This window comes from Enoplosus armatus, chromosome 4, assembly GCF_043641665.1.
Source record: "Enoplosus armatus isolate fEnoArm2 chromosome 4, fEnoArm2.hap1, whole genome shotgun sequence".
NCBI lineage: Eukaryota > Metazoa > Chordata > Actinopteri > Centrarchiformes > Enoplosidae > Enoplosus > Enoplosus armatus.
Window position 1 is genome coordinate 26,722,222 of NC_092183.1, and position 27,846 is coordinate 26,750,067.

Consider the following 27,846-nt stretch of genomic DNA (forward strand, 5'->3'; position numbering starts at 1 on the left):
TTTGTTCTCTATTCTGAGCATGAACCCATTCCTACCAACAGGAAAACATGGGGCCCTAGTCAAGTGTAAATTAGGTAGCAATACAATAAGACATGGGGCCCCTGTAATGGGATGCATGTAGTCTGAGGGAAATGAGCAAAGTAGTCTGTGAATCTATCCAAGCAGGTTATACTTGTACTGTACGTGCAGAGTGCACTGTGTGCTTTTTAAGCTTGCAACACCAGCAAAAGTGTTGTATGTGGGAAGAGCAACTTGAACGCTGCCCTACATGGGACATCTTTGAGACTGTGGGAAACGAGAGTGAGTAGTAACGAAGAAGAGGACACCAATCAGCGTCCACACTACTTCATATGTGGCCTTTAATAAAAATAATAATAATAAAAAAATATATATATATATATAATGGGGTAGGAGCACAGATAACATAGTAGGCTACCACTCGACATGTTCAAACACTACTTTCAGTCACATAACGGCAGTGTCCCCGCTGAAGGCGACATGGCTGCAACACAAAAAAACAAAAAAAACACTCAAATGAAAGCAAAGGCACGCCAGCTCTCTGGTTTACATACAACAGAAACCACACGGCTTGAATGGGGTCTAATACGAGCGCCCCCCCTTGCTGCTTCCTGGTTGCTTCCTGTATGTGTGTGTGTGTGTGTTTTTTCTTGTCTCCCTGGTTTGAACGCAACTGACACCGTTCGTCCAATGATATGAGTCCACATGCAGCGCAGGGGAGAGGGGGCAGCAGCAGTGAGGCACTTTGATAAAAGCAGCCTGTCAGCGCCGTGCGGAGCCACAGAGAGCTGCGCCACGGTGAGGCAGGACACGGCACGGTAGCACCGAGGACTGGACCGGGTGAATGCAGTCCTCAACACGGGACACTGCTGCAGACACTTCCCCACCATTTTCGGAGATATAAGAGGACGTTGAGAGTAATCTTCGCCCAGACAGGGAAGAGGAATTTGGCTCACCACCACATATTTTTCCCCCTGTAATTCGCCGACAGAGAAATCCTAACAGGGGCCAGGGGGGGGGACACGTTTATTAGACCGCGGTCAGTAGCTGTCGATAGCCATCCGAGTGTGAATGCATAGCTCTCAGTTGGCAAAGTCCTCATTCCTCTGAAAGTGTTGACAGTTTGAAAGAGCCAGAAGCTACCATACGGCGGTGTTTCGTGTGAAGCTGTGCGGGAAGGAGCCGTCTGTCCGCCATGGAGAACGCACACACGAAGAGTGTGGAAGAAGTTTACAGTTATTTCTGCGTCAACGAAAGCACGGGACTTTCTCTGGACGAGGTGAAGCGCCAGAAGGAGAAATGGGGCCTAAACGGTACGACAATATTTACACTGTAGAGCACCGCAAAACGCGGCGGTTGTGAATGAGACGCGGTTCAAAAAAAAACCAAAAAAAAACCGCCTTGTCACTGTAACGCGGGCAGCGCGAGCACAGTATTCGGTATATGGGGTAAAAGTCACCGACATCCTGACGTCATCACCAGGTGACCTCGAGGGTTTCCCATTTCTTCCACAGTGACACCTGAATCGTTACTTAGAGGGCATTGTCGGGCATGTTGGCATCACTGAACGTCGTGTCACGGTCAACACTGTTGACGGGGGCTGACGCCGTCAAGCATTAACCTCCGTGGTGACATTGTTGACGGTGCGGCCGTAAGATACGGTGACATTGTCAAATTGTTGGGCACGGCAACCTTGTTGGATGTTCCTCCCACAAAGCAGAGCGGCAACACATCAGCCCATGTGCCTGGAGATCCGGCAGGCATCTGACGCTGAACAGTGGCCACAGGATCACTGGAGTAACGTTATCGGTCAAAGTTAATCCCCCTTGTCCCAGGATTAAACAGCTGTTTTATATTAATATCACCTGGGAGGTCATGGTGGGTTTACTGCCCTCCCATAAATCACTTTGACCTTTACATTGATTGGAGCTTTGCTGGGGTTTTTTTTTCTTTCCTATTGTGTAATGAAGATTTAAAGATCTCAGTATAGGAGTCTTGCAAAGGAAAAAAAACCATGAAATGTTGCTATATGATTGGTTCATGTTTGGGCAAACGGATCAATACCCTCACTACATCATTATAAGTATTCAGTACAAATCTCCTTTGTTACAGTATGTATGACTAAATCATTGCTAAATCATCAAAATGTGAAGTGAAACTGGGAGTATGCTGGCTGGTTTCTCACGGTAGCACTCCTCTGTCTCACAGAACATCTTGAAGTCCTCTTGTTCGAGGAGTCGGTTCCCCATCGTGAAACGGGAACTGGCAAAATGTTCTAAAAGTTTTTATACGCCACTTACCTTCCTCGTCTTCTCTTCTTTTTAAATTATTTCTTTCCTGTTTCCTGTGCTCTCCCCGGATTGACTCCCACATCTCTGCACACACAGAGTTACCAGCAGAGGAAGGTAATCTCTACTGTCACTGATATTGTAACTGTCATTTTATGATAACAAGTTTCTGTGATGGGTTGTGTGTTGGTTTTTTCTTTTTTAACCAACTCTCCTCTCTGCAGGGAAATCTTTGTGGGAGCTTGTCCTTGAACAATTTGAAGATTTACTTGTTCGAATTCTTCTGCTGGCCGCATGTATATCTTTTGTAAGTATATCACTTGTATAAGTGTAACACTAAACGCTGGCTCGTTGAGGTTGCGGCATTGATGACGCTCTTTTGCACCATGTAGGCTTCGGTTCTCTCATTCTGAACACAGTGGATCAAACTGAATAGACAACTTTGCAGCATCTTCTTCTGTGCTTGTTACGTTGTGAATTCAAGTCAGCTCTTATTTTTATTCCCACTGTCAGCCCCGTCTCTTGCTCTGTAACCCGTCCAGTAAACGAGAGAGACCATCTAAAAGGTTGAGGGAATCTCAGGACAGGTCAGCGCTTCCTACAAATAGCTGTCCCTCTCCACCTCTGAGTGTTAATGTGAAGTCAAAATTGCAAATGAGCTTGTTATTAAACCCTGTGCGTTGACTGGCAGGGGACAGTTAATGCAGCGCATAGTGCCGAAGTGTGAACGTCTTCAGTTTGTATAACCCGGCTGGGGTTACACTCGCATATTAGAGAGCTAAACAGCTGAGAAGGCTAGCGACCCATCTGAGGAATGGTGACAACAGCAGTAGCAGCATTGAGTTGCTATCACCATGTGCCAAGTAAGACATTTGAGTCGTCAAGCATGGCTGCTGTGTAATGACTTACCCTGGCCTCCCTTGGGCCCCCGACTTTGAGTGCTAGACAGATAAATGTTTAAGAGTGGACTGCCGTTATGTAATGGCATCTGCAGCATCATTTTTATGTTTTTTATGGAATTTTAAACTGCATGTTTGGAATAGTTTCTGTGATGGATCAAAAACTGGAGTCAATCTTTGCCATTGTGCCTGATTCATGTGTGCAATTTTACTTTTTTAACGTACTTCGAATCGACTGCACAGTAGATTAACAGTTGGCTGAAGAACATTCTGATAAGGTGTGTGTGTGTGTGTGTGTGTGTGTGTGTGTGTGTGTGTGTGTGTGTGTGTGTGTGTGTGTGTGTGTGTGTGTGTGTGTGTGTGTGTGTGTGTGTGTGTGTGTGTGTGTGTGTGTGTGTGTGTGAGAACTGGTATGCAGTGTGCATTGTCCAGTCAGGTGATACAGAGGTGTCAGTGGCTGCTGTCTGACAGGGGAACAGAGCACCACTCAAGACCAAATTTGGGCCCTCACCCCTCAGTTAATATGCATCCAGTTTGGGAGCTGTTGAAGCAATTTCTCAAAACTAAATCTCTAAATGAGTCCAAGTTTTCATTAGCTCTGTTTGCATGACTCACTTTGGTGTCGAGAGAACCGTTATTAAAGGTTTGCTCCTGTTTTTAAAATGCCTTATTTTATGAGGTCAAGTGCTATAAAAGTTTTTTTTATCCTTTTCATGTTGGTTATATATTTGGGCTGAAGTCCATTAGTTGATAGACAAAAAAGAAATGGCCAACTATTTCTATAATAAAAGAATTGTATCAAGTCCTCATCAAGCAGAAATGTGGATGGTTTTCTTGTTCCTGCTTCTCCAATGTGAACGTTTTCTTTGCTTTTGTCTCTTTTATTATAATAATTATTGTAAACTGAATATTTTTGGGGTTTTGGACGGTTGGCCTGACGAAACAAGTCATTAACGACCTCGCGTTGGGCTCTGGGGAAACTGTGATGGACATGTTTCACTATTTTCTGACAAGTGTAAATGACTGATTGATTGATGTTTTTTTTGAAGAAAAATAATTGTCGAATGAATCGATAATGAAAATGACTGATTGTTAGTTTCAGCCCTGATATGTATGTATGTATGTATATATGTTTTTTGCTTCAGGCAAGGCTGAGTAACGTGCATCTCTCAGTCGAGTTGTGACATGCAGTAGAGCACTATTGAGCCCAGTGCGTCTCTATTGACATCGCTATTAAGAGTTATGCTTGCCATTTAAGTTATGCCATTTACACACAGCTCGATGCTTACAACCTCTTACTGAGGTTGATTGCTTGATTACATTATGAGATATTAGGTAATTGCTTGTGACTCACAGGCTAATTTTAAGGCAATTTTCTCAGGATCAACAAACCAAACGAGACTGCAGGTCAGAAAGAGGCAGGAAGAGGTTGTAATATATTGGAGGTCCAACTGTTCCTACAGTCTTCTTGATGGCTGACATGTTTGCATTTCTGAATCAAACGCTTATGAAGACGCTTGCATTCCTACACAGTTCAAATGGGCTGTGCAGTGTTGTCAGTTAAAAAAAAATCAATAATCACAAATATCCACAGGAGAATAGCAACAGTAGCCCTCAGTGAATAGAATAGATACACTGCTAGTAGTAAACTAAAGTTCAGGGGATTGAGGCTTTTATGTTTCCAGATGTTAACTTCTTCAGCACAGGAAAGTGTTATGTTCAAGTGTTTAGGTGCAGTTGTATGATGTGATTTTTTTCTTTCCCCTAGTGCATGAAGTTTTACATAAGAAGTCTGTGAGATGATCCTCTGGCTATTGACAAACAGTTAAACCCTCAAATTATTGTCACAAAAAGCTGATTTTTTTTAAAAATGTATTTATTAATTTTTTGTCCCTCGTGGAGGTCAGCTAATACCTGCTTGTTCTGTGAAACGTCTTGATTAAAGAATGATATGTTTCTCGTACTGTTTTCCAGGTCCTGGCCTGGTTTGAGGAGGGAGAAGAAACTATTACAGCCTTTGTGGAGCCTTTTGTAATTTTACTCATCCTTATAGCCAACGCCATCGTCGGTGTGTGGCAGGTAAGAAACTGGGATCACCTTTTATATCTGGGAAATGGGTCTGGAAATAATTAATACATTTTTTTTGTTGTTGTTGAAGTTTTGATTGTTCAGATTAAAACACGTGAAATGCATTTTAATGCCTTTTTAAAATCAAGGCCTTACCTAAAGTTAGTATGGTATTAAAGGCTATTGCTCGTCAGGCTGTATCACATGGAAAGAGAGAGATACTGATATTCGGTACACCTAGCTAAAACCACAATCTCTCTAATGAATGTCCTACTTTCATCTGGTTGATCATGCATCCAATGCGACCTAATCCATTACAACGGTATCGTGAACTGCAGCGTCCAAAATGTTGAGTAACACCTCTCTGACGCAGTTTCAACAGAAAGACTTTTGTATTTGGCTCCCATGAGATTTAACAGGTGAACCTAATACACTTGGCAGCGGTGTATTAGTGCACATGTCAGTCACCAGCGAGAACAGACATTAATTGGTCTAGAGATTGTGCCAAAGCTGTTGCTGTTGTGCTAATGTTAAAGGCACGGCTGAACATGTCGTATGAATGAAATGCATCCATCGGTGTGGCAGCCTGCTGTGATTTGTAGGTTTTAACATTCGCTATACTTCACTTGTTATTTTTGTCTCGAGTTTGTCTCAAAGAAGGCTTCCTGTTGAAAAGGAACAGTCTTTCTGTACGTCGCTTATTTACTTATTTATTTAGAAAACGCGTGGGCAGTCCGCTCTGACTTGCTGATGAAGGACGAAGATGCCGGTGATGAATAAAATTGAAAAATGTCAAGAGGCAGTGATTTATATTCCCATTTTCATACACTTAACACCTAAATGTCCCAACTGAAACCTGATAAAAAAAAAATAGACATCAAACTTAGTCAGTGCCTCTTCAAAGGGAAATGCTCTCATACTGTTCAGTTCAGCAGAGCCAAGAGCATGCATGTATTAGATTTTGTGATATTATCGTGTCATCTCAGAAATTTCATTTTCTCCTCACCAGGAGCGCAATGCTGAGGATGCCATTGAGGCACTTAAGGAGTATGAGCCTGAGATGGGGAAAGTGTACCGGCAGGACAGGAAAACTGTGCAGAGGATCAAGGCCAGAGACATTGTGCCTGGTGACATCGTGGAGGTTGCTGGTAGGTTGGCCTGCTTTTGACCTTGTGCATATTTTAAAATGGACATAAAGCATCAGCCAACTGAAATGTGAAAAGTTGAGTTGGTTTGATTGGTAGACTTCTCTCAAACAAAGGAAACAGCTGGATATCACATGGGCCTTAAAGTTCACAGGAAATTGGCTATTTAATGCCACTGCAGCTTCTATAAAGATTGTGTTTGTTTCTCTGTGAAAGAGCGTGTTTTTCCATCCGCCGCTTTTTTTTTAGTTTGGAGATTAAAGAAGAGATGGTGGTGTTTTTAATACGATCGTTCTTCGCTGTTGTTTGGTTCTGCCTCAGGTAAAGCTTACCGTGGACAGATCAAATAAGTCCCGCTATGGTCATGGATCACATTTAGCACAAGCTCGAGTTAAAACCTCCCCCCATCCCCATGTGCCACTGCAGAGGTGACTCACCCTGCAGGAGTGATGTATTTTGAGATGTTCTTATTAACCCATAGTCTCAAAGGGCTGGGCGCGAATGCTATTAAGGCCCACTTTACTGTGTGTGTGTGTGTGTGTGTGTGTGTGTGTGTGTGCGTGTGCGTGTGCGTGTGCTGTCACTTGAATGACAGGCTGCTACTGCGTCCGCACAGCTCGTCCCAACTCAACAGTCATGCAGTGTGTGAACTGAGCACTGGAGCGAATCATGCTGCTTGAGATCCAGTCAGCGTATTTCAGCAGCTGAAATCCTCAGGATGTAAAGCTTTACTTTTTAAGAGTGCTGTTATCGCCACGACACACACACACACACATATATACGATTTTGCAGAGATGAACAGGGACGGATGTGTTGAGGAATGCTGAAGTGCTTGAAACACTAGCGTTATCTTGATACGCCGTTTTAACCCGAAGCCACTGAAGTGATGCATCGTTTTTCTGTGCATAGTGGTAGGTTTTATTTTTAGCCGTCATAGGCCGGTGAGATTATGGAACGCTGTATTTATAGAGGCAGTGACAGTCGTGAAGATGACAGGTGTCTCGTCCCACCCCGTGCGTGCCCCTCCCATCCTGCTCTGGGGAACATTGCTACAGTTGGTGACGTGGGACGGCGTTCAGCAGGACTCCTGAGTAACCTTGACAAGGGCAAATGGAGAAGGAGTATACTGGGAATTAAAATGTCAGATTTTCTAGTGTTCTATGGTGTACTGTGTATGTTTTTGGTCGACAGTGCTAATCATGACAGTTTGACTATGTGCTGCGGGTGAAGCAGAGTGTAGAAAGCTTAATTATTTGGCAGAGGTTTAAAGAGAAACTTGTGAGACAGATGCACTCTCCTCTTGCATATTAGAGACCTAGTTATTTAAAACTCTTGATGAAAGTAGCTGGAGGCTTTGCTGTCAGCAACTTGAGGCTTACTCAAAACTGCAGCCCAGCAGGCAGCAAAACTGGATGTTTTATCCTGCGGTCAGAGGAAGCTTATCAGCTCAACTCACTTCCAAAATCCTCTCAAATATCTTTCTTCTTTTTCAATGGTTCCTGTCCTGCTCCCTTTTTTTTTTTTTTTTTCCATGAATAATATTTTCCTGAGGCTGCAAAGTGACCCCTGCCATGCAGAGGAGGAGTGTGATGACGCAGATGCCAGCCAGTGGGCTGCTGAGCTGAGGCAGAGGACACTGAGCCGGGCCCTCTGTGGCTGCCTTAGCCGTGAGAAGAATAGCCTGCAGCCCCTATCAGGATGCTCCCGTGGGTTTGAGCGCTGCCTCCTACCCACACCCCATCACTCATTCGCCTCACAGCCGCATGCTCGCTGAAATGTGTTTAATGTCACAAAAATGCTGGTTTTGTCTTTGTAGTTTCGCTGTCAAATCTGATCTTGAAGCAGTTGAAGCACAGGGGGCTCCCTGTCCAGTCTGCTGTCCCGAGCAGTCCTTTTACGTGTTGTTTTGATCACAACAATGTGGCTCAGCCAAATCATGCAGCAATACATCCAAACTAACCATCGACGTGTTCCAGAAAGGATCTCGCTGCCATTCAGATCAGTGAAGAGCTCAGATTCTGAAATCATCCAATGGATATGATCAGTAATGATTAACCAGGTTTTTACTTTAATCTACATTTGCATTAGTTTTAGGATGGGCAAGTGCCAACGGCCAAAATCTGGGATTACTTTACCCCACTTAACCAACATCTAAAAATGGACGTTAGCTGATAACATGTGGAGTTCACTGCTTTAAGCCATTGTTATAACACCGCACACACTGTATGCTGCCAGTTACAGTTTAGTGTTGAGGGCTTGCAGATCTGGAGGTTGGCCTTTCCTCAGAGCAGCAGTGGGTTTGTTCTCTGCTGCCTGTGAAGTTGTGGCGTCTGGTAGTGACGGGGGATCGTGGGGGGGGGGGCAGTATAGGGGGGAGGATCTCTCATCTGCTCCTATTGTGCTAGAGAGAGATGACCTTATAGGGAAGCGCTTTGTGGATAACTGTCCCACCCCGCCATGCTCAATGCACAGTGACCCTACCCATTAGCACCCGCACCCCCTACTAAGATTCCAGACACCATGGATAGTATGTGGCATTTAATGTGGTCTGGCAAGCGTCCCTCGTCACCGAGGGACTGTCTTTTGGCAAAGGTTCCTGACTTGTCAGCAAGACTGGTCTCATCTTGCCGACCAGGGAAGCAGGCTTTAGAAATGTGAAAGAAAACCACATTTGTAGTGAAGTCCTGCAGAAGTGCACAGAGGTTTTTATGAAAACCAAACAGGGCAGGTTGAAGGTGCTAATCTGTAAAATCAGCAGACACAGAGCTTGGTTGGAGAGGAAGTTAAAGAGAAGTATGCATGTAAGGTTCTGCGCAAACTATTCAGCCCACTGCATTAGACTTGACCCTAAGTCATACTGCACTGCCTGCTGGGAATCCATGCTATGCCGTGTGGTTTATAGATGGGTTAGAGAGAGGGCAAACTTTAACCCAGGTAAGGCTTTCATGAGGGGCCACCACTGAAAGTGTTGACCTTAAGACATGAAGAGAATGTACACTTCTGACCTGTTGTTAAGACACAATGTATACTTCAACTGATCATTGTTTTCACATGGACATTTCAATGTCCTACGTGGCTGCAAGGACAAAGTTAGATGATATGTTTTGTGGGATATTTACATTACATTATATTTTTGTATAATGCCTCCCTGCTTTCACAATATGTTTTTCTCTGCAACTACAACATCACAAAATCAAAGGTCCAAGGCAGTATCCTTAATTTGCATATGCACACTATACGTGTGGGCTGAAGTGAATACTCATACTTGATGTACATGTAATTTCTGCCAGGCTCTACTAACCCCCTCAGTTAATTTTAACAAGAGTCTTGAGTGCTCCCAGTCCTGGGACAAGTTTTGTTACTATGGCAACAGAAACGGTCGCATGCTACGTGATGGCCCAGGCTGCTGCTGCTGCTGCTTGAGATTCATAACAGACAAAGGCGACGCAGAGATCGCAGGGCGACAGTGTAGAGATGGTGCTCACAATAACTGAGATCATAGGTGAGGGTGGACTCTGAAGTCAGCTGACACGTGTTTGCATCTGCAACAGCAGACAGTAGAGAGTCAAGAAACGAGTCAGCTGTTGGTAAATATTGGTTTGTCTCCCCTACCAGCCAACCGCAAACTAAACAATATGTACTCTGCTCTTGTTTGCTGATAATATAGTGAAGCTCACTCGTGACTTCAGCCATGTGCTCACACAGTGGCCAGTGGGGGAAAATAGTAAGATTCCTGAATGGTTTGCACAGTGTCCAACTGTACACTACACCTCTAAACGGCACATTTGCAGAAACCAGATTTCAGTTTTATTCCCGTGCACTGCATTTCCTTCCGTTGATTGTGCTGAGTCATGGTAACATAGCTTCTCTAGTGCACCTGTCTGGGAAAAAAGCTTAATTGAGCAGAGAGGCAGAAGCAGTGAAAGGGTTACTTAGTAAAGGCTGTTTTTTGATAACATAATAAGTGTGTTAGTATAAGTATATCAGTAGTGGAGCTGTGATGGAAAGCTGCAGGACACTTCACCTGTTGACCGTTCTAAAATGGCCCACTCAACATGACAGGAGGTCAGCCTTTTGTTCTGCTGCCATCAGCACATGTACCCTCCTGGCTGGCCCAGAGGAAACCTGGCCTGCCGAACCGCACGCTGTCCCCTAACACACGGCAGAGGCAGATGCCAGTCAAAGCTGGCAGCTTCGGTTCAGTCACCGCCCCGCCTGCTGTTGAAAGGTCTGCTGTTAAAAGGCACCTCTGGGAGTCATATTGGGTGCAGTGCATCACCAGGTCTGAGCTTTTGTCACAGTAAAATTTGTGGTCCTGCCTGAGGAGATGCTTGGACTGCTACCAAGTAGGATGTTGACACAAAGGGACAGATGATATACGCACACTTCATCAAAACAGGTCTGCAGTGTAACAGCGTCGGGACCATTCCAGTGTTTCACAATGTCACACAGTCTTAACACTCACTGGTTTCTTTGTACGAGAACATCAGCGAGCACATTGTTTGAAGCCTATCCCCCTAGCCATGTTTCCTGGCTCAGCACTCTCTTAGAAGTTTGGAAGTATTTCTTCAAAAGTAATGACTTAGCACAGGAAGTGTTACGCAACCATCTAGGATGTAATTGTACAGCTTTTTGGCTTCTAAGGAAAACATTTCATCTTTTGTTTCCTGTGGCGCAACTACGGGTAATCCTTTTAAATCTTCCATTTCCTTTTTAAGAAAGTTAAAACTGTAGCTGTGATATGTGTCCCTCTTTTCAATGTGCCCAAGGTTATTGATCTATACCATCAGGAGGTCAGCTACAGTTTTAGTTTGCATGTTGAACTGACCCCCCCCCCCCCACCCCCAAGCCTGCATCACCTGCTCTGTGAGCCTGACCTTCTCGGAAGTGAAGCTTCCATTGCACGCGTCATTCCAGGTTCAGATGGTTAAAAGATCCACCTGAGCTCGACATTAGTCCTTCTCAGAAAAGCCGTGGCTGTCTGTCTTGCCTGCTGACAGATCGGAGTTCCTGGCACCGCTGCCAGGACATCTAATGAGTTGACGATCATCCAGCTTCTCGCAGGCCAGTGTCTCATAGTGAGAAGTCAACACTCATGGAGCAAGAGTGTTGAAATGCACGTCACTTTAACAAGGCTGCATGAAGTTGGAAATGTGTAAAAAAGAAAATGTAGACATGCACTTGTTAATGGAATAGTAAGGTCAGACAGTATTGTGATGACTTGTATGACAAGTTTCTGGAGGTAATGTAGAGGGGAGCTGGGGCCCGGTCTTTGTCCCTTTTTTGTCTCTTCCTGTGCTGGGCAATGATGAGGAAACAGCTGCCGTCATAATGCCACATTTAAACCTGATCAGCGCATTGGGGAACATATTGAAATGCTTTTCCCATTTTTGGCAGCATGCATTGTTGGTCCCATTGCTATTTCCCCCTCCCTCCACTCAAGGGCACCGGGGGTTTGGATTACGGTACGTGTCTCCCTCAAATGGGAATCTGGCACATTTTATCAAATCTTTGTTTGTTTTCAGTTCTTTCACTTCAGCTTTGTCTTGATGTTTTGTTCGATTCTGAGCCATTTGACAGGATTGTGTGGGTTCCTGGTTTCTAACTATACCATGGTATTGGTTGGAGTCTTTTGTAACAATCTGACACAATTTGCATTTTTAACTAAGTAGGCCTATATGTAGACTACGCCCACAGAACTGTGCCATAGCCTGAGCCATTTCCCCAGTTTCCATTGCCTTTATGTACCATTAGGAAGCTGAATTGGGTCACTGCAATTCAAATGTACCCAAATTGGCCTTTTCCTTTGAGACAGGCCTTTTATGGCTCACGGGTCCTTCATTTCCTCCTCTTTCTATGGCCCTCCTTCTCTTTCCCTGCAGTGATGGCAGCACTGCTCTGTTGCTGTGTGGCACAGCAACCTCCCTGTAATGAGCTGTGCTTCATCAGTTCAGTTTACACTAATGCTGAGTTACTGTCTGCAGAAAATAAACAACATCTCATCGGTTAAATCTTCATTTAGCCTGTGCACAGCATTGTACAGCACAGTAGCAGGAGAGCAGTGTTAATCAAACCTCCAGTGTGCTATTTGTGTGGCGTAAAAGACCGTTTGGCCATCACATATATAATGTTGTGACAAGTTTATTAAGCTTTCAGTTGCAACTCTCGGTTGTTGTTTTTTTTATTTCCAGTAGATTTTTCTGTGTCCATGCTCCTCTCATGCTTTGATGTTTTCTGTTTGTGCGTTTTCTCTAATTGTGGATCTGTTTGGTTATAGTTGGAGATAAGGTGCCTGCCGACATCCGTATCTGTTCAATCAAATCAACAACTCTGAGGGTAGACCAGTCCATTCTGACCGGTAAGACATGTCTGCTGATGATATCGCAGCCATCAGGTTCTTTTCATGTGCCGTTTTTTAATCAATTCGATAATTTATCAGTTTTTCCCAATAACATGGCTGGTTATTCAATTCATTTAACTACACAATGTTATTGATTAGTTTGCTTTACAACTGCGTACAGTACTGTGTTTGCATTTTTATCATTCATTTGAAAACTGACATAGTTCAACTACACACTACATATATACACATTTTAATACTTTTATTAGCCTACATATTGTGCATTTACAATTTTGTTGTCTTTGAATGTTCTTTCTATTTCTTAATTGTACTTTCTTTCTAATTGTTGTTATTGCGTACTAACCTAGCATAGCCTCAAGACATCCTGCATTTCACTGCCCATATTTAAATCTGTTGAATGTGTGCTTGTTATACCTATGTCTACCTCTTACTTAAGGTAACAGACAAATGATGCTTAAATATCACCACCCTTTAACTACTGTACACCTTATCAATGAGTTTCAGATATGATATGAGTTGCAAATGCAAAAGTGGCAACTGGACCACATTGAGTTCAATCTGGTGTTTTATTTGGAGCGACCGTGGGGTTTGATTTTATAGTTATGTTTCAGATAAACTGATGCTCCCTCCTTTTCAAAATAAGAGCGGAGACCATGACATCATCCAAGATTAATGAACCAATCTTCCACCTGTGTTTGAAGAACTAGAATAGCTGGCTGACAATGAAGAAGATAATTTGAGCTGGCAGCAGAATGAGCCCGGAGGTGTATCATGACACGGTTTCCAATTAGCACGTTTGCGTCTGAATTGAAAGATTCCTGAGCATATGAAAGATCAGTGCGGCAGCATGAATGATCGGCACCATGGATCTCTCTGTACGCGTGATTGGCTGTGCTTTGTTCTTAAGATCAACTACAGAGACGCAAACTGATTTAACCTGCCGCCCTGTTGTCTCTGTAGGCGAGTCTGTCTCTGTCATCAAACACACTGACCCTGTGCCCGACCCTCGTGCTGTCAATCAGGACAAGAAGAACATGCTCTTCTCTGTAAGCTCCAACAAGTTATCACACATCCTGTTGATGTCCTTCAACGTTTAGTTTCTGTTGACTGGAAAAACTTGCTCCTGTTATTCAAGTACATCTGATAACATCTTGAAATAACATGTCTGTATTACTTGTTATTTCAGGGTACCAACATTGCTGCTGGGAAGGCGGTGGGTGTGGTCGTGTCCACAGGTGTTAACACGGAGATCGGTAAGATCCGTGACGAGATGGCGGCCACCGAGCAGGAGAAGACGCCCCTGCAGCAGAAGCTGGATGAGTTTGGCGAGCAGCTGTCCAAGGTCATCTCCCTCATCTGCATCGCCGTGTGGATCATCAACATCGGCCACTTCAACGACCCCGTCCACGGAGGCTCCTGGATCCGCGGGGCCGTCTACTACTTCAAGATCGCCGTGGCGCTGGCCGTGGCCGCCATCCCCGAGGGTCTTCCTGCCGTCATCACCACCTGCCTGGCCCTGGGCACTCGCCGCATGGCCAAGAAGAACGCCATTGTCCGCAGCCTGCCATCCGTGGAGACCCTGGGCTGCACCTCTGTCATCTGCTCTGACAAGACGGGAACCCTGACCACCAACCAGATGTCTGTCTGCAGAGTGAGTCTCTCTCTCACACACACACACACACACACACACACACACACACACACACACACACACACACACACACACACTCTTGGTGCATTGCTGAGCATGTTTGGTCGTCAGTGCTTTGTCGTCTTTATTGTCCCTGCCTGGAGTTTGAATAAGGTGACAGCAGTTTGAGAAACTGCGACTGCGTAAGTCACTTTCAATACATTTGTCAGCTGAAATGCTAATACTGACTGTGCAAACAGAGAGAGTGGAGTGTTCCTTATGATCAAGTATCCAGGTTATTCAACAAGAAGGCTACAGGCTGCCGCTCCTCTCATCTACATTTGGCTGTTGGATGACTTGCAGTGCTGCTGTTGCATAACTGACCTTGCGTCACCAAGCTGCAAAGCAGCCAGCCTGTAGTTCCTTTCTCTCTCTCTCTCTCTGGCTGTGAGTGGCACCCCAGCACTACTTGGCCCTACATCAAGAAGACATTTCAGCATTTATTAAAGTTTAATCCTCTTTTGTTGCCCGTTCAGTGCTTTCTCAGAACTTTGGCACAGCCTGAATTAGACTCATGGCATTAATTTACAGTTTTTATCAAACCGTTGTTTAGGCCTCTGTGTTGTTTGGGCCACATGTTGTACTGGCCATGATTAAATAGCCTTGTGATTCTGCAATTACTGCTGTTTTCAGTGATTTATAGTGATTCACAGAGAGCCATATATTAAACTACTGAAAAGAGAAAACATTTGCAGTCAGGACATGCAGACAAAAGCCTTTTAAAGAGGTGTGCTAATTGAATTTACACTGCTGCCTCATAATAAATAGTTACTAGGTTATGAAATTTGAAGTGAAAATGCAAGCATTTATTTCAAATATACATATTCATGCAACATTTTATGATTACAATTATTACAACATCAGATAATGGTTAAAAGAATAAAAACCTGCATACAGACCATGATTGCCTGTCTTCTTGTCTTATACAGTGGTGTGTGTCCTCCCTGCCTGACCCAATCCCTAAGTATTATGTAATGTTTTTGGCCATGATCAATCTTGGAAGTTAAAAAACAAACTGTTGTTCCTAAAATAAGTCTGATGGATATCCCTTTTTCTGTAATTATCAGAGAAAAGCAGCACCAGGTTGTGATGTTTGGCTGCTGGTTTGAGGAGGGCTTGACTAGTGTGTGTGTGTGTGTGTGTGTGTGTGTGTGTGGACGAGAGCTTCCTGCGGGAGCAGGCCTGGCACTGCGGCTTCTTCCTTTTGGGCACAGCGTCTCTCTCTACTCCGGCTTCCTGGCAGTCTCTTCTGTTTACTTATGGAGAGAAACTAAACACCCTTTTCTCACATTAGGCAGCGGGCCACCCAGCCTGGCCCTCACTGAGACACTCTGTAACACTGCAGGCTAATCTGCTGGCTTAAAAAGAGCTCTCACTTTTCAGGTCCGCTTGGGATTTCTGTGGTTTCTGCTGCCACCTGCTGTGTCAGTAAAGACCCTGGCAGGCGACTCAAACTCTGACGTGATCAGATGCTTTGAAAAACTCATGTTTGCTTTTGTCCCATCTGCCCTTTTGTTGTCCAGATGTTCACAATCAACAAAGCTGAAGGTGACAGCTGCTCTCTGTCAGAGTTCACCATCACAGGCTCTACCTACGCACCTGAGGGAGAAGTGTGAGTACATTACAGCTGACTCCATAACAGGCCAATCTGGGTGAAAGCTAAAATATCTCATTGATTAATTGTAGGGGAATTGTAAGTTAAAGGGAGTGTATGTGGTTATAGGAGGTTGTAAAATCACAACGTTAAAGAGCGCTCGTAGTGTTATATGAGCTGTGCACACACAGTTTAATACTCTGTACTTGTCCCCAGGTTCCACGATGGTAAACCAGTGAAAAGCTCCCAGTATGATGCCCTGGTTGAACTGGCTACCATCTGTGCCCTGTGTAATGACTCCTCTCTGGACTTCAATGAGGTCTGAACCCTGCCTGCTTCTTACTTTACATGTCAGACATATGTAGACTGTGATATTGGCCAATAGGATTTTTGTGTGTGTTAACAATAATGGACAATAACACAAAGTCACAGAGCTCCAGTATAATTCTGGGGCAAAAAAAGTGACGCTCTACGTAGAAGTCGTACAATGTCTGGTGATTAACCTTATACATACTGTTATATCAAAAAAGAAATGCAAAGGTCCTTAACAGATGTACTGTGCCAAAACATGTCCATATCTGTGGGTCGCATGAACATGACTGTGATGTTTCAGGTGAAGGGTGTGTACGAGAAGGTTGGCGAGGCCACGGAGACCGCGCTGACCTGTCTGGTGGAGAAGATGAACGTCTTCGACACTGAAGTCCACAGCCTGTCCAAGATTGACAGAGCGAACGCCTGCAACTCAGTGAGTGACACCTGCACACGCTGCAGACTTCCTCTGCTCCCACTCAGCGGGTTTTTTCTCACTCCGTCTGTCCTTTTCGTCTGATCAGGTGATCAAGCAGCTGATGAGGAAGGAGTTCACCCTGGAGTTCTCCAGAGACAGGAAGTCCATGTCCGTCTACTGCACCCCCAACAAGTCTCGTTCTTCCATGGGCAAGATGTTTGTCAAGGTATACTGAAGGAATGTACTGAGGACGTGTCCGTGGCCCTGATGTCCTCGGCCATGTCGTGAATCTTTTATTCCTCTGCTCTGCCACACAGGGGGCCCCGGAGGGAGTTATCGAGAGATGCACTCACGTCAGAGTTGGCAACAGCAAAGTTCCCCTCAGCAAAGGTATCAAGGAAAAGATCATGTCGGTGATCCGTGAGTACGGGACAGGTCGTGACACCCTAAGGTGCCTGGCTCTGGCCACACGAGACAGCCCACCCAAAATGGAGGACATGATACTGTCCGACACTGCCAAATTCCAGGAGTACGAGGTGAATTTTGATTAAATCTCTAGTACAATTATTTTGAGGTTTTAGTAACGCTTGCCGTATACCTACTTGTAGAGTAGTATTTTCAGCACCAAAAACTTTCAGTCACATCTTTTGTCTCTCTGCGTCCAGTCCGACCTGACCTTCGTCGGCTGTGTCGGCATGCTGGACCCTCCCAGACAGGAGGTGGCTGCCTCCATCATGCTGTGCCGCCAGGCCGGCATCCGCGTCATCATGATCACCGGGGACAACAAGGGCACAGCTGTGGCTATCTGCCGCCGCATTGGCATCCTGACCGAGGAGGACGACGTGGAGCACATGGCCTTCACCGGGCGAGAGTTTGACGAGCTGTCGCCCTACGATCAGCGCGAGGCCGTGACCCACGCCCGCTGTTTCGCCCGCGTTGAGCCTTCACACAAGTCCAAGATTGTCGAGTTCCTGCAAGGGTTTGACGAGATCACTGCCATGGTATGAAGTCTGAAAGCCGATTTGTGCAGAGTTTCTTACGCGGTTGTAAAGTCTTAAATCCGTATCTGGTTAGCATTTAAAAGATGTTGTTCTGAGGCCTGTGGGCGTCCTGTCTTTGTTGGCTTTGGAAGTTGATTTTGCTTGTGTTAAAGCAAAGCAATGGCTCTTCTGTAACAAAGCATGTCTCTGCAGACGGGTGATGGAGTGAACGATGCCCCTGCCTTGAAGAAGGCAGAGATCGGCATTGCCATGGGCTCTGGCACTGCTGTGGCCAAGTCTGCCTCTGAGATGGTCCTCGCCGATGACAACTTCTCTTCCATCGTGGCCGCCGTTGAAGAAGGCAGAGCTATTTACAACAACATGAAGCAATTCATCAGATACCTTATCTCCTCCAACGTGGGGGAGGTGGTCTGGTGAGTGTGCTCGGGAGATGATGTTGGCGGTTACCATTTAGGAGGATGGGATCATAACGGGTTGACTGGATGATTGGTGTCCAACACGCAGTGGTCCAGTGTCAGTACAGTTCCTAACTGAACTTATTTCTCCTTTTTAGCATCTTCCTTACTGCTGCACTGGGCTTCCCCGAGGCCCTGATCCCAGTTCAGCTGCTCTGGGTCAACCTGGTGACCGACGGCCTCCCTGCCACCGCTCTGGGCTTCAACCCCCCAGATCTGGACATCATGGAGAAGCCTCCTCGTAACGCTAAGGAGCCCCTCATCTCTGGCTGGCTCTTCTTCAGATACCTGGCCATTGGAGGTTAGTTGATGATGGAAGGATAATGTACGTTTTATGACAAAGTATCAGAGGGATCTTTAATTTGATAAGTAAGTAATTTGTGTATGATGATGTTGTTCGGTGTATGTGCTCTTAGGCTATGTGGGTGCAGCCACAGTGGGAGCTGCTGCCTGGTGGTTTACTGTCTCCGACGATGGACCTCAGCTCACTCTGTACCAGCTGGTAAGTCTGCCCGTCTGAGTGATCATCCTTCAGCTCTTTGACCCCCCCACCTCACTCCCCTGCCTTCCTCTCCCACAGAGCCACTTTCTGCAGTGCGCCCCAGACAACCCAGAGTTTGACGGCCTGGACTGCCACGTGTTTGAGTCTCCCTACCCGATGACCATGGCCCTGTCTGTGCTCGTCACCATTGAGATGTGCAACGCTCTCAACAGGTAAATAAGCGCCTCTCAGAGAGCTCTCATGTTGGGATCATTTGCGCTCTCACTGTATAAATGAATCACCATCTGTGTTCTCTCTTCTGTCCAGTCTGTCGGAGAACCAGTCCCTGCTGCGGATGCCTCCCTGGGAGAACATTTGGCTCCTGGGGGCCATCTGCCTCTCCATGTCCCTCCATTTCCTCATCCTCTATGTGGAACCTCTGCCTGTGAGTTCATTCAGTAGTGACTTGATGGCACCGTCATTTCGAAACAAAACTCAGGAATGAGCTGGCCGCTTGATGGTCCAGTTACCTACTGCAGGCCACAGGTTGAGTTCCAGGAGTTCTGTGGTTCTGTTTGCCCCCTGGTGGTTGTATGGCTCCATGACAGACATGTCATGGAAACTGACGGGCTGCCTTTTTAAATTAAAATTCATACACATGTGGCCGCATCTCACAAGTTTTTAATCTTGCAACTAAAGGCTGGAAACGGCAATCTTGACTTTGTCCAAAGGTAACAACACCCACATACCAGCGCCTCTAAAGCTCTATGATTATATGCTGGACTACCCTCACATAACTCCCGTCACTTTGGTGTTTGTACAGATTTAACAGATGAGATATAATGTGTCAATCAGTGAGCTTTAGAGGTGCTGGTAGACAGACTTTGTTATCCTTGGACTGAGCCAGGCTAGCTGTTTCCAGTCTTAATGCTAAGCTAAGCTGTAGCTTCATATTTAGCGTACAGACATGAGGGTGGTATCGACCTTCTCATTAAGCACTAAGCCGCCAGACACCCAATACTCTTCACCTAAATGCCCCCTCTGGTGTCGCGTACTGCAGGGCAGAATGTGGAGGTTTATCTCCCACAGGAGTTACCCATGCGTGGGTGTAACGTAGCTGTACCGTTAAACGTTGTCATGTTCTCTCCCAGGTCATCTTCCAGATCACCCCTCTGGATACGACCCAGTGGATGATGGTGCTGAAGATCTCCCTGCCCGTCATCCTGCTGGACGAGCTGCTAAAGTTCATGGCCAGGAACTACTTGGACTTTGGTAAACAGCTGGAGAAGCCGGCCAGCAAAGGCTGCTCTCTGTCTGCATGCGCCGAGGGCATCTCCTGGCCCTTCGTGGCCATCTCCCTGCCCCTGGTGCTGTGGATCTACAGCACCGACACTAACGTGTCCGCCATGTTGTGGCCCTAACTGACTCCAGTACACTCCCCTCCCTGTGCACCCGTGTGAAGTGGACATTAACACACATAACCCGGAACAACTCACAGTCAACGCTCGCTCCTGCTCTGACAGTCTGTCTGCTGCCAGATCTTTTCTATTTAGGACATTTTCACAGATCCATGTTTTTGGCTGGGGGGGTGGGGGGGCTTTAGTCATATTTTAATGACTTTGACTGACATTATGTCCACGTGTTTTATTTTACCATCACGCTTTTGTCTCCTTTGATCCCCAGTTTTGAACAGTTAGAGAAGCCCACCGTGTCGGAGCTGTCGTGTGTTGAGCTGTACAGAGAATTTACACTATTTTATAATAATTAATATTTTGTAATTTTTGGGAGGGGCTGTGGGGACCAGAATGCTGGGCGTGAAGAGGATGTAATTCTGAGGACCGTATAGTAGAATACTAATTGGGGGCAAGACTTGAATATATTTGCCCTGGCATGAACCTCTATAGTCATTTTTGAGCTCCATGCATAATCATTCATTATTTTCTGCATTAGGCAGAGCACAGCTACCTCAATGCTGTTTAATATGACCATGACTACACATTTGTCTTAACAACCATTTCATTTGAAGTGTTGAGGTAAGCACCAATTTGTTTTACAGTAGAGACAAAGCCCTCACACACATTTTAATGTTGTTGTTTTTTTTTATATATACATACATATATTTCTTTTCTGTTATCGGAGGGAAGAGAGGATGAAGACATGTTACCAGTTTGATTCAGAGAAATTTTTTGATAAAAGCCTGTTGTTAAATTTGTTTACTTGAAGAGGACACATTTGTCGTGATTTTGTTTTTATTAAGTTTGATTTTTGAGATTCAATCTCAACTTTCAGTCTTTAGCGCTGCATCTTAATTACAGTAATCTTTCAAATGTATGTATAATGTGCACATACTGTACTTGAATATTTAAAAAAAAAGAAAAAGGAAAAAAAAGTTAGTCTTATCAACTGAGCACAACATGGATGGCCGGTCATTGGAAGAGTCTGTATATCTGTACATAGCACACAAAGTAGAAACTCTGTATAGATTTTATTTGTTGTTGCTGTCACAATGCTCCATACATTCACACTAGTTTACTTCAGCGTGGTCTTAGCCTTTCTGCATGCCTGCTCCAATAATACCAGGCCAGTGAGTGCTTTGGGTCTTTTAGTTTTAAGGCTAACTGTCGTTTCTTCCAATGCCTTCCACCTGTTTACCTGCAGAGTGAGTACACCTTGACCTGCATGCCAACCAGCACTCATCTTCACGTGGTTGCTCACGCAGCTTTTGCTGTCTGTCATTGTTCCTGTGAAAATGACAGCTCATATTTTTTTGATAGGACTAGCAGTTTTTTTTTTTTAAATATTTAAAATAATTTATATATATATATATATATATATATAAATTATTATGTTTTTTTTTTTAAATGATATAAGAGAAGGAGGAGAACAGTTGAGGTGTTTTGAGAGTTTTTGTTTGAAAAATGCCTTCAATGTCACCAAGTGCCAGGCACACGCTGAGCCGAAATAGGAGCCTTTTGCATCTGAAACTGGCAGTGTCGCTGGTGCCGGTTATTTTTGACTGTAGACTGGCAGCATGCTTTGGCAACTGGCAGACACACTGACATTTAAGTGTCCCCACACCATTACAGGACATGGTGTTACTGTTTTTTTTTTTATTATTATTATTATTATTTATACTTTTGACCTTATCTCCTGCTTGCCCATAGCATGACCTTTTTAATACATAGATGAACTGAAATGATTCGCTGCTCAGATGCTTTTACTCTGGCCTGTGATTCTTGTGTCCACTGATTTGATTCTTCCTCTCTTCTTTTTCTTTGCAGCCAAGGCCAAGTAAGCCCACCTCTGCTCTAAATTTCCTCGCAGAAAACTTTGGTTTGGTTTTGTGTTGTGCATGTGTGTTTTGGGCAGCACATCTTACAAGAGCTGCATGTCAGTTAAGTAATAGGAAGACAGAGGCTCATAAAGTTCATCAAAGATCATTTTTATAGAATGGCCATGAACAAATGTCACCAGTCCTTCCATCCTCCTGCATGAAGAGCCGTAGACTACGATACAATTCTCATGCCATCTTTTTAGACGAAGATCTTAGTACCGTGTACAGTAAACTGTACTATATTCCATGGTGCATGTCCGCTGAATCAGCCATCTGTTTGACCAGACTTGTGTAATAGACAATGTATAGTATTGGTAAATAGACTAGACATTCGTCAGATAGTACAAATGTTAAATAAGCTCAAAAAAAACAGTTCATCTTTCCTAAGGAAATACTTTTATGGGATATTTAAAAACCGAACAGCCTTTTATTTTGCTTTGCACTGAGATGTGCAACATGTTTGGAGCAGATTTTTTTTTTTTTTTTGTTGCCATATCTGGGAAGGCGGACGTGCAGCGGTGCAGCGATGCATACGCTTCACCATGAGAACGGCAGGCAGTCCCTCCACTGGCATTTTTTTTTGCCAAACTGCTGTACTGTATTTTCAGAGATGATTGTACAATGTATCACATGAACTTTGGTTTCAGGTAAATAAAACTGTCATACATGAAGAGTTTACTCACTATTCCTGCTGCCGTCATGAAGATTCACTTGATATTTAGTGCCGTCTACAAACGGAACCACTACATTCACGTCAAGTGAAGAGTGTTTCATCATTTTATTATGCGCTTTAAAAATATGTACAAAATACTATAAACATTTGTCTTGAAATGGTTAAGTGACACTTTCCAACTTATGCATAAGTCAACTGAAGGGTTATTTTTTTGAAAGGCAGACAACACAAAAACAACAGGCATGTACATTACAATGACACATTCTCATGTTAAAATGGAGAGGATACGTTTTGAAGAGCAGCAGAAATATGATACAGTCACGTTTTCACAGACCCCCTGCCTGTCCGAGACAAAGTCCGTATTGTGACACTTAAACCTTCCCTTCTCTGCAGCCAACCGGTGAGCCGGTCAGGCGTTAAACATCTTTGCCAGTCCCTCCTGTAATTCCAGCTGCTTTTGGTCTGAAAAAGTCTGATTCTGACAATTGCATCAGTCTACAGTTCCCACAGTACGCATCCTGCCTGGGATCAGCTCTCCAGCACACTGAATAACTCCACCTCAAAAAAGGATCCAAAGCAGGTCCTTTTTTTAATACACTGTGTAACGAGCACGTTTTACTTTTAAGTTGGACTTTGCGCTACCTGTAACAGTGATGCATTTGTTCAGGTAGCCACAGACTGCCAGCAAAGATGAAACACAGAAGTGCTGAAGTAGATCAGATATATTACTTTTTTTTTTTTCCCCACTGAGCAATCAAGGTGTTTAACAACACATCTTGATTTTCTCTGGGCTGGGTGTCGATTGTTAAGACAGTACTGGACATCTGTATAGACAGCCTCAACTAGCTAACAGTGAAGTGGCTGATAAGGTTGTCAGAGGGGTGGGAAAATCAGAGGCCACCTCGTCCTGTTGGACAGCCCGGGCGGCTGAAGGCTTCCAACAGGCTGCAGTGTGTCAGAGGGCAGCGGCCGGGTCACTGCATGCCAAACCACTGTTCCTGATCCGCCCACTGCGCCGCCTCACTGTCACTGCCCTCGAGATCCCCATCCTCTCCACTGCCCTCCATGTCGTCGCCGTCCAGCTCCACCGTGGCATCTGTGGGACTCTCCTCCTTCTCCATCTTCTGCATGCCTTCTAAAGACTTCTGGTCGTTGGGATCCAGGCTTAGAGAAGAAAAAATAAAAACAAACTGACAGTTAAAAGGTGCTTTGACTGGTAACCCCGTCACAAAGTGGCTAAATATACTTTCATAGCTACATATTATCCAGAAGTAAAACTACAACGCAAGCTCTGGTTACCTGAGCGCTATGCTGTACTGATCCATGGCTTCTTGGTAATCGTTGACAGCCACCAAGAAATCTCCCAGCATTCTGTGCAGGACACAGTCACTCTGATTGGCCAGGGCGCAGCGCAGGAGAGCGATCCCTTCTTCGTGTTTCTGTTCACGGCCTTCACAAGAAAACAGGGCACTTTCATTTCCACCTGTCTATCGATATTTGCCTCCTTTATGTAACTGAATACTAAATTTTTCTACAGTAAAAAACAAACAGTTGTACGTACTGAGCAGTTCGGCCTTTTTGACCACAGCCTTGGTGTAGTCTGGTCTCTGGGCCAGTGCTTTGTCCAGCAGGGTTTTGGCTTTCTCCTGAGTCACAGGATCTTCCAGGCACACTGTGGCGAGGATGGTCAGAGTCTGCGCATTGGCCCCCAGGGTCTTGTAGATGTTATTGGCCATCCCCATAGCCTCTCGAATCCCATTGGACGCAAGGTAACAGTCGATCAGACCTGGGAAGGGACAGTTACTGCTCTTTAAAAAGGCAATGCGAGCAGAATAGGACCATACTACATCTACAAAGAATAGAGGCCGTATTAGGACACAATAAAAACATGCCTTCATAGCAGTCGAGTCTGCAGGGTGCCAAGCGCATGGCCTCTCTGAAGTGGATGATGGCTTCTTGAACACGACCCATGTTTCTCAGCGCCGCCCCCTTCAGGAGGAGAGCCTGCACACTGTTGCTGTTCAGCTGGATGGCCTTGGCTCCCAGGTACAGGGCCCTGGAGTAACGCTTGCTATAAAAGCTGTGACAACTGAACCACAGAAACAAATTCAAAGGATTACAAAACTTCACAGGACAATGTGGCATTCATGTAGCAGCCATCTGTCGTACAGTCTACTTGAAAGTGTCAGAGACTCACCCAGAGATCACCCAGGGTTCTGCATGCTGGTCTGAGATATTAAATAATCGTCCTCCCAGGACTTCAACATCCTCCAAGTGTCCTTCGCGTGCCATCAGGTAGCCATAGACATCCATTCCTGCAACCGCAAACATTAGACAGCAATAAGTCCCACATTTCCATGTCTTGTTTAGGGTGACTAGTGTGAAGCTGGTGCAAGCATTTGTCCATCAAGCCACGAAGATCAAATGGAAAAAATACATTTGTGACAGATGCTAGGTCAGTAAATCAACCAATCAATAAAGACTCTCATCCTGCAGCACACCTTTGATGAGGTACGGGTCCAGCATCTGGGCTTGTTCAAATTTGAGGATGGCGTTCTTGGTGTCACCTGCCCTGAAGTAGACATCTGCCAGGCTCACCAGAAGGTCCACGTTGTCCCGCAACAGAGACTTCTTCTCCAGAGAGCTGAGACAAGATGAGGGAGGGACACAGACACGTCAAATAGACAAAGAGTAACACTGCGTACTCTGTATAAAGCATCACTCGTCTGCTCACCAAATAGTGTTGATGGCTCTCTGATTGTCCCCTGCGTGTATGAAGGCGTACGCTTTGACCCAAACAGAGAGCCAGTCCAGGTTGGGAATACTCTGGATCACATCCATAGTCATGGATGCCACTTCAGCTCCTTTGACTGATAAAGAGAGAAGACCTAAAAGGAAAAAAAAAGGCAAAGTTATCCACAAAACTCGGTCAAAGTTCCCTTCAAAGTTTTTTTTCTGTGTAGAACGTGCAGATAGACTTCAGCAGGTTAAATGTCGCTTGTTGGGTGAAGGTGTCTCTGTGACCGCGCATACCAATGATTGCATCCAGGGCGAGGGGACACTGCCTGAGGACCTCTTTGTAGCTCGTCACCGCAGAACGCTCCTGGCCAGCTTTCCTGTACAGGTTAGCTAGCATCATGTTGATCTGAGGCGAGGGAGAACAACAACATCCACCTGATCACAACTCTCTCTAAAAGCTCATGGACTCAAAATGTGGCAGAATGAATGCACAAATGATAAGTAGTTATTGTTTTGCTTCACACTGGGATCATGATACTGTTTCTGATTATTACACTTTATTTCAGAAAACAAAACCCGAACCCTAAAAGCTGCATTTATCAAAGTAGAACCATTATTACCAGTATTATGAAAGGGCACATAAAGCATGAAAGAAAAAAGCCTACCTTTGGAGTCCTCTGTCTGGATGGAATCCCATCGAGCACTGCAATGGCATCTTTATCCAGCTTCAAAATGGTGTAGCATTCAGCTATCTTGTACTTGACCTCAATTTCTGACGGCAAACTCTGAAAGACCACATTCAGTGTAATTGTACATTTTTCCCTTACCATTCGATGATTTGTGTCAAGAATAGGGTTACATGGTGTCGAAGGAGGGGAGACAAACTTGCAGCAGAAAAGACCCACATATTTTGTTGGCAGGGCAAAAAACTGTCACTTTCTATCAAAATTTCAACCTCTCAATTTTCTTAGGTTTGCATATACACGCTGCAAATTCAAGTAAAGCACCGTGTCCTACATCAAGGAGATTTTTAGAGTCCCTCAAGGTGGCAAAATATTGTATGATACGATCAGCAAAACAGCATATGAAAACAAATATTTCTGCAATAATTGTGTCATCCTCTATAGGTAATCTGAGTTGCACTACGGTGCCGATCTGCACTTGAATAAAGTAGTTATAGTTGTGCAGAATATACCTGTGCCTGTATGTTAGATGCAGCTCCACCGGTAGAGGTACGAACTTTAGATGTTTTGCTGAGCACCTTCTTCTGTTGCAATGCCATGCTGTATTTGCAGGCAGCATTCCGATATTCTTTATCATGGAAGATGGCGTCGGCGTGGTAAACCAACAACTGGTACTTCTGGGCCGGTGAGAACAGCTCTCTTCAATCAAAAAGATACAAATAATGAAGTTGAATTAGAATCAGGGTAGACACAACAGAGAAATGAGGAGCCGATGTGCGACCGCCACTGGTTGGTGAATTACCCAACATCAACACAGTTGATCCAGGACATGTTCATGGTTGAAAATCCGAAATACATTAACAACTACTGGACGGATTACCATGGTAATGTGCCACCATGAGGTTGACATTTATGGTTTTTAGTAGATGTCGAACCAACTATTGGATGGCTTGTTATGACATTTGGTTCATGACATTATGAATTATAATAACTTTACTGATCCTCTGACTTTTACTTTGCTTTATGGCTAAATATCTGCAAAACAATAACAGTATGACTACTGTTATTGATCCAAAATACAGGAGTGGAGTCGAGGCATTCTGCTTCAGCTGTCTCCTACATCACAACAAAAACATTGTACTACAACTTCGACATCTCACCTGTTACATAACAACTGGTTTTTCAATCAACCACACTACATTGTCAAGATTGTGAAGGGGGGGCGGAAGCAAGTTTTTGACAATATATGTGACGTATGTGGCAATACTCGCTGAGCAAGCTAACCGCTAATAGCAGGCACCATTAACTGTAGGAGACGCTACATATGACTATTTCTTGGAAAAGAACGTACACTGTGTCATGCACAACAATACAAATTAGATTCGTATTAAAATGATTTCTCGGGCTGCGTGTTTTGCGGTTGTTTGTTATCATTAATGATAGCTGTTGTTGACTGGTTAGCTTTGGGCAATCACTGTCACGGGCTAACAACACAACACACTGGTGAAGGAAAGCACTCTCCGGAAAATAGACGGACCCCGCCCCGACATTACTTACGGATTGTTATTGCTCATCGTCAGCAACAAACTGCTCAATATCCGGACATTAGAGTGGAGGCCAGCGGCGGCCATATCCCGTACATGATCGATTACATTCATTTTGGATTAGGTTGAGGGCTTGCTTTAGGTTTC

At 44.8% G+C, this 27,846-nt stretch overlaps 2 protein-coding genes across 6 annotated transcripts; one reads left to right on the forward strand and one right to left on the reverse strand.

Annotated features, from left to right (window-relative positions):
* Positions 1-1,213: 1,213 nt before the first annotated feature.
* atp2a2a (ATPase sarcoplasmic/endoplasmic reticulum Ca2+ transporting 2a) lies at positions 1,214-22,731 on the forward strand. Of its 4 annotated transcripts, XM_070904520.1 has the most exons (21): positions 1,214-1,331; positions 2,406-2,423; positions 2,531-2,613; positions 5,180-5,284; positions 6,282-6,420; positions 12,695-12,775; positions 13,739-13,824; positions 13,965-14,429; positions 15,992-16,080; positions 16,279-16,381; positions 16,676-16,807; positions 16,896-17,015; positions 17,107-17,325; positions 17,455-17,790; positions 17,983-18,203; positions 18,344-18,546; positions 18,662-18,747; positions 18,826-18,959; positions 19,054-19,171; positions 19,878-19,998; positions 22,008-22,731. In XM_070904520.1, the coding sequence occupies exons 1-21, from the start codon at positions 1,214-1,216 to the stop codon at positions 22,019-22,021; spliced, it is 2,991 nt and encodes a 996-aa protein (XP_070760621.1). In that variant the 3' UTR covers positions 22,022-22,731. The 4 variants fall into 4 exon arrangements, with proteins under 4 accessions (XP_070760621.1, XP_070760618.1, XP_070760620.1 ...); XM_070904517.1 differs by lacking the exon at positions 22,008-22,731 and having other exon boundaries at positions 19,878-20,285; XM_070904519.1 differs by lacking the exons at positions 5,180-5,284; positions 22,008-22,731 and having other exon boundaries at positions 19,878-20,285.
* Positions 22,153-27,846, reverse strand: anapc7 (anaphase promoting complex subunit 7). 2 transcript variants are annotated; one of them, XM_070904521.1, is made up of 11 exons: positions 27,713-27,846; positions 26,668-26,854; positions 26,138-26,257; positions 25,767-25,878; positions 25,468-25,621; positions 25,235-25,377; positions 24,931-25,048; positions 24,626-24,822; positions 24,295-24,519; positions 24,033-24,183; positions 22,153-23,897 (listed from the first exon to the last, which is right to left on the reverse strand). In XM_070904521.1, the coding sequence occupies exons 1-11, from the start codon at positions 27,811-27,813 to the stop codon at positions 23,708-23,710; spliced, it is 1,698 nt and encodes a 565-aa protein (XP_070760622.1). In that variant the 5' UTR covers positions 27,814-27,846; the 3' UTR covers positions 22,153-23,707. The 2 variants fall into 2 exon arrangements, with proteins under 2 accessions (XP_070760622.1, XP_070760624.1); XM_070904523.1 differs by lacking the exon at positions 24,295-24,519.

What these genes read in the sequence shown, in the direction of transcription:
- atp2a2a (XM_070904517.1), top strand. Translation starts at nt 1,214, where the DNA reads ATGGAGAACGCACACACGAAGAGTGTGGAAGAAGTTTACAGTTATTTC. An exon ending in TACGCACCTGAGGGAGAAGT is followed by an intron (nt 16,081 to 16,278) that starts GTGAGTACATTA and finishes ACTTGTCCCCAG; the next exon opens with GTTCCACGATGGTAAACCAG. An exon ending in CCTCTCTGGACTTCAATGAG is followed by an intron (nt 16,382 to 16,675) that starts GTCTGAACCCTG and finishes GTGATGTTTCAG; the next exon opens with GTGAAGGGTGTGTACGAGAA.
- anapc7 (XM_070904521.1), bottom strand. Translation starts at nt 27,813, where the DNA reads ATGAATGTAATCGATCATGTACGGGATATGGCCGCCGCTGGCCTCCAC. An exon ending in CAAAAAGGCCGAACTGCTCA is followed by an intron (nt 24,184 to 24,294) that starts GTACGTACAACT and finishes TTTCTTGTGAAG; the next exon opens with GCCGTGAACAGAAACACGAA. An exon ending in CAGTACAGCATAGCGCTCAG is followed by an intron (nt 23,898 to 24,032) that starts GTAACCAGAGCT and finishes TTCTTCTCTAAG; the next exon opens with CCTGGATCCCAACGACCAGA.